Source organism: Macrotis lagotis, chromosome X, assembly GCF_037893015.1.
Source record: "Macrotis lagotis isolate mMagLag1 chromosome X, bilby.v1.9.chrom.fasta, whole genome shotgun sequence".
Taxonomy (NCBI): domain Eukaryota; kingdom Metazoa; phylum Chordata; class Mammalia; order Peramelemorphia; family Peramelidae; genus Macrotis; species Macrotis lagotis.
The window spans coordinates 10,783,569-10,795,656 of NC_133666.1; the positions used below are offsets into that span (position 1 = coordinate 10,783,569).

At 40.5% G+C, this 12,088-nt stretch overlaps 1 protein-coding gene across 1 annotated transcript; it reads right to left on the reverse strand.

Moving 5' to 3' along the window:
* Window positions 1–290: 290 nt before the first annotated feature.
* LOC141498448 (bcl-2-like protein 1) lies at window positions 291–1,132 on the reverse strand. Its single transcript, XM_074201642.1, has one exon. The coding sequence runs from the start codon at window positions 1,042–1,044 to the stop codon at window positions 427–429; it is 618 nt and encodes a 205-aa protein (XP_074057743.1). The 5' UTR covers window positions 1,045–1,132; the 3' UTR covers window positions 291–426.
* Between the last annotated feature and the right edge of the window lie 10,956 nt (window positions 1,133–12,088).

The window sequence follows — 12,088 nt, forward strand, 5'->3', positions numbered from 1 at the left end:
AAGGGCCCAAGCTCTTAAGAAGTCTGAAGGAGGAGAGAGGTCATATCTAGGCAGCCAGCAAACCCAATGTGGTAGACGTTCGAGAAGTTGCATTTTTTTTTTCTTTTTGGAGGACTCAGAGACTGAACAGAGAAGGGTCCAAGGGTCTCAGACTGCATACTACTGAGGACCCTGGAGGTGGGGAGGGGATTGGGACTGTGGCAGAAGGCTTGGTTTAGCGGCCCCCCCCCCCCCCCCCCCCCCCCCCGTGATAGACATCAGCTGCATGTAGTGGATTTCCTCTGTGTCAGAACAGAGTACAGGCCAAGATGTGTCAGAGTGGGTGGATCAGAGAGGTTCCAAGGTAGTTTCAGTGGATGATCACTTCCGGCTGAAGAGGGATCCCAACAGGACTACACCAGCCACTGTCATGCCAGTCAGCAGCCATCAGTTGAAGCGTTCCTGGCCCTTCCGGCTCTCTGCAGCTGCATCATTCCCATAGAGCTCCACGAAGGTGTCCCAACCACCATTTTCTTGGATCCAGGGATCTAGGTGTTCATCCAAGTAAGTGGCCATCCAGGAGGTGATCCGTCCTACCAAGACTTCCATCTCCTTATCCACACTTTCCATACACAACGCCCCTCCGAAGGAGAAGAATGCCACAATTCGGCCCCAGTTCACCCCATCCCGGAAGAGTTCATTCACTACCTGCTCAAAGCTCTGATAAGCAGTCCCTGGAGTGATGTGGAGCTGGGACGTCAGGTCACTGAATGCCCGCCGGTATTGGAGTTCAAATTCATCTCCTGCCTCCCTCAAAGCTTGCTTCACAGCAGCGACGGGTATCGTCTCATGGGCATCCAGGCTGCTGCTGTGTCCTGTGGCCCCACTCACCACTCGGCTGTCAGCGGGGTGCCAAGAGGGGCTGCCATTCACAGTAGTAGGTATCTCTGTCCCTTCTGAGGCCTCAGTCCTGCTTTCATCTTCAAACTGACTCCGATTGTATCCTTTCTGTGAAAGCTTGTAAGAAAGAAAGTCAACCACCAGCTCCCGGTTGCTGTGAGACATTTTTACATCAGGAATGGGCTGATCCAGTTCATTGTCCAAAGCACCTGCTCTCTGGGTCTCCAATCTGCTTGACAACCCACTTCTGAGATTCTGGGCAAAAATGCTGCAAGCCCCATGAATAGAGGGGGGGCGACATCTCCTCCCCCGCCTGCGTTGTTCCAACAGTCGAAGGCCTCCGGTTGGCGGATCTCCTGGCGGCGCACTGGGAGCAGGGGGCCTTTGCGCCTGCCTGGAGGCTGCCTACCTGACCGGCCTTCTCTCCCGGAGTTTTCCCAACCTCATTTAAACACATATCTCCATATAGACTTATAGCTCTTTATACTTTCTTCTCTTATAACATAGATTTGTAAATCACTTTTCAAAGTTCAAAAATCCATCTTTTATTTATACAAAGTCAAACCTCTTATATTTACTTTCTTCAGGCTTTAACCAACTTCCATACTTCACAAATGGTTCAAAAATCCCCTATAGCCTCTATATACCTTTTAATTTTTCCTTGCAACCCTTTTTTCTTTTTATCCAAATCTTTTCAGAACCCATTACTCAGAATGAACTTCTTACATATTCCCTTAATATCCTGTTCCATTATTCTTTTCCATAAACTCTTTTATTGACCAGTCAAGAAAAAATAATTTTAGGGACAATTTCAATTTCTACTAGGTCCCTAATAAGTATAATTTGCCAAATCAGCAAGTAAAACTCTTTTAGACAATCAGACCAGAAAACATACAATAGGAAATAAGAGAAAATAATAGAACCCGTTCTTTCCCCAAAACAACACGATTCTCGGGAAAATTTCCTATGGTGCCCAAATCATGAATTTTTGGAAAAAGGAAAAGATCCAATTTTGAAAAGAGAAAAAGGAAAGAGGATTGGCCAATCAGAACATAAAGATATGAAGGCAGATCTGACCAGGCAGAGATGGCTAAGAGCTTCCCTCTGCCTGTATTTTAAAACAAACACAAATAAAACTCAACAAACAGAATCAGAGCACTTTGAACCAGAGAGGCCCCTGAACTCTGGGGAAAACCCCACCTAGCTCTCACATTAGAGAAAATACATAGAACATTACATTTATCACAATGCATTTTTCCATAGAAAGGTATTAACATATTTAACACTTCTTGATTGTAACTAGTATAATTTTTGAGAAGGCAAACAGTCACTCAAAAATCTCTCAGCCTAATTGGAATATCCCCTGTACCCTTTCTTCAAATAGAGTAAACCAAATAACTTTTTTTTTTTTTTAGCTGCAAGGCAATGGGGTTAAGTGGCTTGCCCAAGGCCACACAGCTAGGTAGTTATTAAGTGTCTGAGACCGGATTTGAACCAAATAACTTCTTTTTAAAGGGGAAAAATCTTAAGTCTTTTCTGAGGGTAGGGTGGAATCTTCAGTTTTTAAATCCTCACTTTACCCATAATTTTCTGTAATAACTAACATTATCAGAATCTATATTGATAAACTCCTGAAGTTATAATGTTACAATATCATTCTGGTAAAAGTTCAACAATTTAGTGTCCCCTTATTTCTTTTATCTATTTATTTTTGGCATTATTTAGTACCCAAATTATATACTTTAGTATTAACCTGACTCTCTTGTCTTTTTGGAATATACTTCTCCAAAACTTTCTTTTTTTGGGGGGGGGCGGTTTGCAAGGCAAATGGGGTTAAGTGGCTTGCCCAAGACCACACGGCTAGGTAATTATTAAGTGTCTGAGATCAGATTTGAACCCAGGTACTCCTGACTCCAGGGCTGGTGCTTTATCCACTGCGCCACCTAGCTGCCCCTAAAACTTTCAAATTAAAATAGCATTTCCTTTTATGATTTCTTTATGTAACATATTTATTAATAGACACTGTCTTTCCTGATTCTTTTAACTCCAAATAAATTTCCTTTTTATTTGTTTATCCAAATCTTCATGAACTAATTTTCTTTCTCTGGCTAGTGCTATTTCTAAAAATATTCTTTGTGCTAAACTTCAAGGTTGAAAAATAAGAGCCAGAATTGTAAAACAGACAAGCCACAGAGAGGGAGAAGGAGAGGGGAAACATTCTGGCAGAATCATAGTGAAGAAGTGGGGAAAAGAAAAATTCAACAGCATTTTATCATGTTAATATTCATTTATCTGTTCACAAAGTGTTCTCCCATCAATGTAGATTCAAAGTACCTTTTAAGCACAATTCTTTCCTTGGAAACCATGGAGAACATCATAAACAGTCTGTAAAGACATATCTATTTGTTTTTTCATAATTTCTAAGCCCTTCTCTTTAGCCAGTTTCTTCAAAATATTTATGTCCTGCCCTGCTTCTTTAGTTCTATAAAAAGTTCATTCCCTATTATACCCTCTGTACCTGCTTGGAAAATAAAAGTAAAAAGCTGATGCCACCATCAGCTATCCCCAAGCCTTCCCCCAACTTTAATCATCCTGGGGTTATCACAGCCTTAGCAGGAGGTTTTCTTCTCTTGAAAGACTATCTCAGCTTCGGGATGGCTTCAAGTCCACTGCACCTGCCCCACATAAGGGTGCCAAATGTTGAGTTCCCCTGTCTAGCATTCAGCTCAGGAGAGAAAAAGAAACACACATACACTTGGGTGGGGGGGTACTAGAAGGACAACTAGTAGAGCCAGTTTATTGAAAGTATCAAATAATTCTTTTAGAAGAAAACCACAAAATTAGCATACAGGATAAAAACAATGACGTAACTGTATTTTGGGCAGGATGTAACTTAGCAGGATGTAACTCAGGTCAAGAAGTTCCAGAACAGGGCTATCAACAAGTGAGGCCACGAATGATGCAGTTGTTTTTTTTTTTTTTTTTTTTTTATCAAATCAGAGTTCTTCGGAAAGTCTTCAGTTCAAGGGTCACCAAAGTTTAGGTCTTTTAGTCATAACTGACCTCTAACCCAAACTTGCTTGAATGGCAATCAACACTTTCCCAAAGTCTAAAGCACCTGATTGTCTAGGTCCCATGTCAAATTGGACCTTTCACTGATTGACTCTAGCCTTGTACCTTCCCCTTCATTGCTATGCATATAAATAGCCAGTCTATCAAAACAATTCATTTTCTCCTAATATCAGGATATGGGCTAGCCATTGCTTTTCTGACACCTGCTGGAGATTTGGGATAGTGCAGTTGAGATTCTTCCCAAAGCTTTTGGTTGTTTGGGTTGGTTTGTTTGGTTGGTTGGTTGCTCTGGGTAGGGTAGAGAGTTGTTTGTTTCACCAGCAGAATGATTTCTGGTGTGGAAACTCCCTCCTGTAGTCCAGATGGGCAATTCCTCCACAACTTGTTCTAAGAGAGTTTCAGGGTGACCCTGAGAGGATCTATCTCCCAAAGTTCCATAGATAGGGGATATCAGAGGTCAGATTTTCCTGACTCTGAAGTTACCCCCTCCTCACTAAGCCACTTTGTTGGACCACATTATACTAGATATGCAAAGAAACTGAGGAGTCTCAAAAGAAATACAGGATATGACTGTTCCTGGTGCTTGCTCTTGGCAGTCCAGATGTCAGTCAACATTATACATCTGGTACTGCTGTCCAAATGTTACAAGCCTGCCATGTTTGTTTGTTTTGTCACCACACATTGAAATGAAATAGAATAGTGACCCTGAGAAATTAATTTTTTTTCTACTTTTTGAATACTTTTTGTAGATCTTGGCCACCTCTGAGATCCCATAGTACATCAAAGTTACCATTTTGAAAGACACTGGTAGCTGCAAAGGTTTGTTATTAGCTTTTTATTGGCAAGGATTAGTGTATTGGCTTTATCTGCTAATATGGGGTTGGGATAGAGCCTGGAGTTGTAATTTCACTGGCATAGGGAACTCTTATTGAGGAAACTTTCCACCAGTGCTGGTCAGTACCAGGGCTGCTGAATGGTCTTAAATAGTTGTCTTGTCGGATATCCAAAATATCAGAAACTGGAACTGATACAAATATATAGGAACAGTCATCCCCTATAGATAAGTATTCAAAGGATGAAAACAGGCAGTTTTCAAAAGAAGAAAATGCAAGCTAGCAACAACCAAGAATGTTTCAAATCACTAATAAGATGCAATTATTGCAAATTGAAAGAACTCTGAGACTTCATCTTATACATACCAGACTGACAAAATGAAGAAAATGTCAAATTCTTGGATAGGCTATGGGGATAGGCAGTTAGTCAGACAATCAACAAACATTTATTAAGCTTTTACTATGTTCCAGGTCCATAGGGATACCTTCAAAAAGGAGAGACTGTGTACATGTGTAGTTATGTACATTAGATATAAAGACTAGTAAAAAGGTGATACTGGAAGGGAAGGGACTAGAAACTGAGGGGACCAGAAAAGGGGGCTTTTGAACTAAGTCTTAAAGAAAATCAGGGATTCCTTCTTAGAGACAAAGGTATGGAGGGAGAGCATTTCAGGTATGGGGACCCATGAATGCAGGAGGAACAGAAACTAGGCCAATATGGTTGAACCAGACAGTGGATTAATTCACAAGAATTAAGGTAAGAAAGGACCAGGTTGTAAAGGGGTTTAAATGTCCAACAGAGGACTTCTGATTACAGTGGTTATAAGGAGTCTCTGGACTTTGAGTAGAAGTGAACTTGCATTTATTAAGCTTCTTCTGTGTAGCAGATATTATAATAATTGCCTTACAAATATTACCTCTTTTAGTAAGGGGTAGGGAGGTGACATGTTCTGAACTGGACTTTAGAAAAATCCTTTGGGAGTGGCTAGGTGGTACAGTGGATAGAGCACCGGCCCTGGAGTCAAGAGTACCTGAGTTCAAATCCGGTCTCAGATACTTAATAATTACCTAGCTGTGTGGCCTTGGGCAAGCTACTTAACCCCATTGCCTCGCAAAAACCTTTAAAAAAATCCTTTGGCAGCTGAATGGAGGATGGACTGGAGGGAGAGGAGACACTTGAAATCAGAAGGTTCTTTTAGTAGTACAGATAAAAAGTGATGAAGGCCCAAGCCGTGTGATTAGAGGAAAAGGAAATCTGTGGAAGGAAAGCTTGGAGAAATGACAAGATATATAACTGAAAGGGAAGCACAAAGGATGACACCAAGATTAGAAGACTTGGTTGGGAGAAGGCTGAACATGTTGAGTTTGAGATGTCTATAGAACAACCAGTTTGAATATAAAGACAATTGACAGTTTATAGCTATTGCTCAAGGAGCATAATATTGAATATGGCCTCTGAGGTTACTTCTAGTTAGAGATCTATGGTCAATGAGTCCATGAATGAGGCTCCATTTTATTAGGGGCAGATGTGATATCAAAGTCCTTCTCAGCTCTAGCTTTGAAATGTTTTGACCTTTCACCTGATCATTTGCTTCCTCAGTATTCCTCTTCCCTTAAGTGAGTTTTCTCCTCCCCATCCAATTGTATACATACCTTCTCCCTAGGTGCTTTTCCCTCCCTTAAAGACATCTGGACACCTAGTCCAACCTTCTCATTTTTACAGAGGAAGAAACTGAGGTCCAGGGAGGGTAAGTAACTTAGAGATCTAGAACTAGAAGGAACCCCAGAGGTCATTGAATCTAATACCCTCATTTTAAGACCAATGGAGAAGGGATTTGCCACAAGGTCACACAGGTAGTAAGTGACAGAGCTAGGATTTGAATACTGATTCCAAAGTATTCCAAAAAACCAAGTAAGGAACATTGGAAATGAAATTAACCAACCTTCTAGTGCTTTGACTCTGGCAATCTGTAACTTCAAGGACTTTTGTAAAACTATTTGGGTCAATCTCATTTTATACTCTTCTTATAGGTTCTGCAATTTAACTTTATGCAATTTGTCAACCACAGTGAGTAGCAACCAGGGGAAACTTCTTTTGTCCATTTTCAGGTTATGATTAACTTACTACTCCATAAGAGTCAGTAGTCCATTTCCTTTTGTCCTTGTGCCCAGGTTCAATGACCTAGGAAAGTCCCTTGGTTAGGGGAAGTTTATAACTACTACAGAATGCTCATCTTCTTCCCCTGTTCCCTTGAGTATTTTCTTCAAAATGTTCATCCCAGTAATGAAATATTAATGCACTGCAAGAAATATTGAAAGGGATCAATTCAGAGAAGACTGGGATGTATAATATAACATGAACTGATGCAAAGCAAAGTAGGAAGAAATGAGATGACAATTTATACAATGAGTACAACACTGTAATGAAAAACAGTCTTGTAAAATTTAGATTAATACAATGACTAACCATAACACCAGAGAACTAATTAAAAATGAAATAATGTTAATGATGATGATGATAACATTTATAAAACACTTTAAGGTTTGCAAAGCACACATATATCTCATACTACCCACCTCCTAAGAGGTGATGAACTCAGCGTGCAGAATGAGATATTTTCAGATGTGGCTAATGTGAGAATTTGTCTTACTTGATTAAACTTAATTGTTACAAGGGAGGATTTTTTAAAAAGTGTGGGGAAAGGAAGTTTAATGAAAACAATTATTCAGCAGGGAATAAAGAAGAAAAGAGAGTTAATGAAATTTCTTAAAATGTATAGAAGGACAGAAGAAAGTTCAGAAGGAGGCAGACAAACAGGACAGCCTTGAAACTAGACTTTTCAAATTATTATATACTTTTTAAAAACAAGCTACAAGGGGCGGCTAGGTGGTGTAGTGGATGAAGCACCAGCCCTGGAGTCAGGAGTACCTGGGTTCAAATCCAGTCTCAGACACTTAATAATTACCTAGCTGTGTGGCTTTGGGCAAGCCACTTAACCCCGTTTGCCTTGCAAAAACCTAAAAACAAAAACAAAAAACCCCACAAAAAACACAAAACAAAACAAGCTATAAGTAATAGAGAATCATGGTTTCATATTTTTGCTATTCATTCATGTTCAGACCTCATTTGGTGTTGCATTGATAAAGATATCCAAGTGGTTTGCCATTTGCTTCTCAACAACAACAGCAGCAGCAACTATATGTGGTCTCATGTCTACTAATTCAGAGCTAAAAAAAATAATAAAGTCCATATGCATCTATAAGAATGCCCTTTCTGGGGCAGAGTCAAGATGGCGGCAGGAGAAGAGCCTCTGTTAGGTGCTCTCTCTAAAATATTTCAAGAATCTTAAAATTATGACTCTAACTAAATTTTCAAGAGACAGAACGCACATAAAGATTCAGTGAGTCCTGCCCCATCACTTTAGCATCCAAAGGCCTGACATAACAAAAGGCCAGAAGCATCTTCTGTTCAATCCTTCCCTATCCCCAGTCCTGCACTTTAACCTATTGCTAACATAAACCTACCGAGACCCCCAAGCAATTCCTAGCCCATTCCTCTTGCCATGTTTCATTGCAGTTCAATGACATATACTCATATAGACTTTTAGTGGGGCAAATATGTAAAAGTTTAGAACTATTACAGGAACACAGTGTATGATTACCACTAATCAATAATAAAAACATGTTTTCTGAAAAAAAAAAGATTCAGTGAGGCAATTCTCTAGCCCAAGGTAACCTGGAAAATAGTGGAAAAATTCTGTTCCATGGGCTTAAAGGGGTGGCCCTACCAGAGTGAAGAAATTTCAGCCTTCCAGGAACAGCCCCAAGGCTCCTGGCAGCAGAAGAAATTTCTTAACCTGCACCCCCAGGGAGGACCAAGCATAACTTGGAAGATCAGCAGGGAGACCTCTGCCAGAATGAGCATGAAGCCCAGGCCCTGAGCACAGTCATGGTGTGGCTGTGGCAGTCAGCATGGCTGGCAGCCCAGCTCCAGGAACCAGAGGAGCCAGCAAGCAGGTGCCTGTAGGCAACTGTGCCCTGAGTGCTCAGCCCACCAAAGGTAAGGGAGTGGAGGGAGATTTGTGAGGTTTGTCCTCTGTCCCTGGAACAGGACTCTAGGGCTCTGATCACATTCAGATCCTGATCACAATCTAGGCCCCCTGTGGCAGAGGGGTGTGCTTGTGGTCATTCACAGACCAGGAGAGAAGTCAGAGCCTCATACACTGAGGTCCTTGTGGGGGTGTCTCAATAAAACTCAAAAGCTCAGAAAGCACCCGCAAACCAGGCATAAGGCTGGGGAAATAAGCAGAAAACAAAAGGAACTGGACCATTGGCAAATACTTTGTCTGTGATCCAAAGGAGGATCAAAATATTCAATCTGAAGATGAGGAAGCACAAGCTCCAGCATAGAAAGACTCCAAGAAAAATGGAAGTTGGGCTCAGGCTATGACAGAGATCAAAAAGGGTTTTGAAAATCAAGTAAGGGAGATAGAAGAAAAATTGGGAAAAGAAATGAGAGAGATTCAGGAAAGACATGAAAAAGAAGCCAGCAGTTTAATCAAGGAGATCCAAAAACGTGCTGAAGAGAATAACATGTTAAAAACCAGCTTAGGTCAAATGGATAAAACAGTTCAAAAAGTTATTGAGGAGAAGAATGCTTTAAAAAGCAGCAGATGGAAAAAAGAGATAAGAAAGCTCTCTGAGTAAAACAAATGCTTCAGATGTAGAATGGAGCTAAAGGAAGCTGCTGACTGCAAGAAATCAAGATACAATACTTCAATACAAAAAGAATGAAAAATTAGAAGAAAATGTGAAACATCTCATTGAAAAAACACCTGATCTGGAAAACAGATTCAAAAAAGATAATTCAAAAATTATTGCAATACCTGAAAGTCATGATCAGGAAGAGAGCGTTGACTTCATTTTTAAAGAATTCCTACAGGAAAATTGCCCTGATATGCTAGAAGCAGAGGGCAAAATAGAAATTGAGAGAATCCACCTGGAAAGAGATCCAAACAAAAAAAACAAGCTCCAAGAATATTATAGCCAAGTTCCAGAACTCCCAAGTCAAAGAGAAAATATTACGAGCAGCCAGAAGGACACAATTCAGATATCGTGCAGTCAGGATCACACAGGACGTAGCAGCAACTACATTAAGGGCTCATAGAGCTTGGAATATAATATTCTGGAAGGCAAAAGAGCTAAGAATGCAACCGAGAATCAATTACCCAGCAAAACTGAACATCCTCTTCCAGGGGAAAAGATGGACTTTCAATGAACCAGGGGAATTTCAAATGTTCCTGTTGGAATGGCTAGAGGTGAACAGAAGGTTTGATCTTCAAATACAGGACTCAGATGAAGCATAGAGAGTGAAGGAGAGGGGGAAAATATGAGGGGCTTAATGATGATGAACTGCATGTATTCCTGTATAGAAAAATGATTCTGATAATATTCATATGAATCTTCTCATTTAATATAGCAGGTAGAAGGCGGTTTTATAGATGATACACAGGAAAGGGCTGAATTTGAAGAGATAATATATTCTAAAAATGGAGTCATTGGCTAAAAGGGAAATGTACTGAGAGTAAGAGAGAGGTGGAATAGGATAAGATATTTCATATAAAAGATATTTTTTTTTGCAATGAGCTTTTTCAATGATATGGAAGGGGGGGAGGCAAGAGAGAATAAGGGAACCTTCACTCTCCTCAGAGATGATTCAGAGAGGAAATAGCATACACACTCAATAGGGTATAGACATCTAGAGTAAAAAGGATAGAAGGGGGATAGGGGAAGGGGAGGGGATGTGTATGATAGAGGAGAAGGTAGTTCATAGGAGAGAATAGTCAGATATAACACATTTTCTTTTTTACTTTTTGCAAGGTGCTGGGATTGGGTGGCCTGTCTGGGACCAGGGAGCCGGGTGGTTGCTGGGTCTCTGGGTTGGTCTTCTGCACCACTCAGCTACCCTACAGCACATTTTAGAAGAGTGACAGAGTGAAAGGAGAGAGAAAATGTAATAGATGGTAGTGGGGAGGAATGGATGGAGGGAATTACAATCAGCAACAGCAACTGTGGAAAAATATGGAAGTAACTTCTGTGATGGACTTATGATAAAGAATGTGATGCACCCAAGATAGAACACAGACTGAAACACATTTTTTTCTCTTTCTTTTACTTTATTTCTCATTTCTCATTTCTCTCTATATTTTTGTGGGGGAGGGGGTATTATGTTTACTCTTAAACAAGAATACTTTAGTAATATATAAATAAAGTCATATTAACCAAAAAAAAAAAAAGAAAAGAAACTAGGAGGGATGGGAATTCAGGGAAGCCTGGAGGGATTTGCATGAACTGATGCTGAATGAGATGAGCAGAACCAGAAAAACACTGTACACCCTAACGGCAACATGGGGGTGATGATCAAACTTGATGGACTTGCTCATTCCATCAGTACAAGAACCAGGGACAATTTTGGGCTATCTGCAATGGAGAATACCATCTATATCCAGAGTAAGAATTGTGGACTTTGAGCAAAGACCAAAGACTATTACCTTCAATTTAGGGAAAAAACCCTTATGTTATTATTAATTTTGTTATCTCTTATACTTTATTTTTCTTCCTTAAGGATATGATTTCTCTCTCCTCACATTCAATTGAGATCAGTGTATGCCATGGAAACAATGTAAAGACTGGCAAATTGCCTTCTGTGGTGGGTGGGGGGAGGGAAGCAAGAATGGGGGAAATTGTAAAACTCAAAATAAATAAAATCTTTCTAAAAAAAGAGACCAACATCAACCAAGGAAGAAGAGGGGGAGTGGTGAAGAATATTAAAAGAAGCAGTAAAGTTAAGAAATATGAAGAACTGAGCAAAGGCCAGTGGGACCAGTAATTAAAGTATCACTATTATCTTCAGAGAAAGCCTTTCAATTGATGGTTGGGGTCACAAGGGCTTGAGAAGTGAGTGGGAGGTGAGAAAATGAAGGCAATGACCTTGATTTTCGAGAAACATGGCTCTGAAAGGTAGAAGTTGGAGGAGGGAGAGAGCCTAGACCTGTTTGTAAGAAACCAGAAAGGAACCAGAGCATAAGGAAAGATTGAAGATGAAAGAGGAAGGAATGACCTGGGCAAGCTTCTAGAGAAGACAGGAGGAGTTGGGACAAGAATACAACCAGAGACTGGAGTAAAGCAGGAAAGAGTAAGGGACCAGAAAGAAGAATTTCAAGGTGTGGAGTAGGGGCAAAGAGTGAACTCTTTGGGAAAATAGGACATGGGAATACTGTAAAGAGGGAGTGGCAAGGAGGTGA

Excerpts from the sequence above, each read along its gene's own strand:
- LOC141498448 (XM_074201642.1), bottom strand. The coding sequence starts at position 1,044 with ATGTCTCACAGCAACCGGGAGCTGGTGGTTGACTTTCTTTCTTACAAG.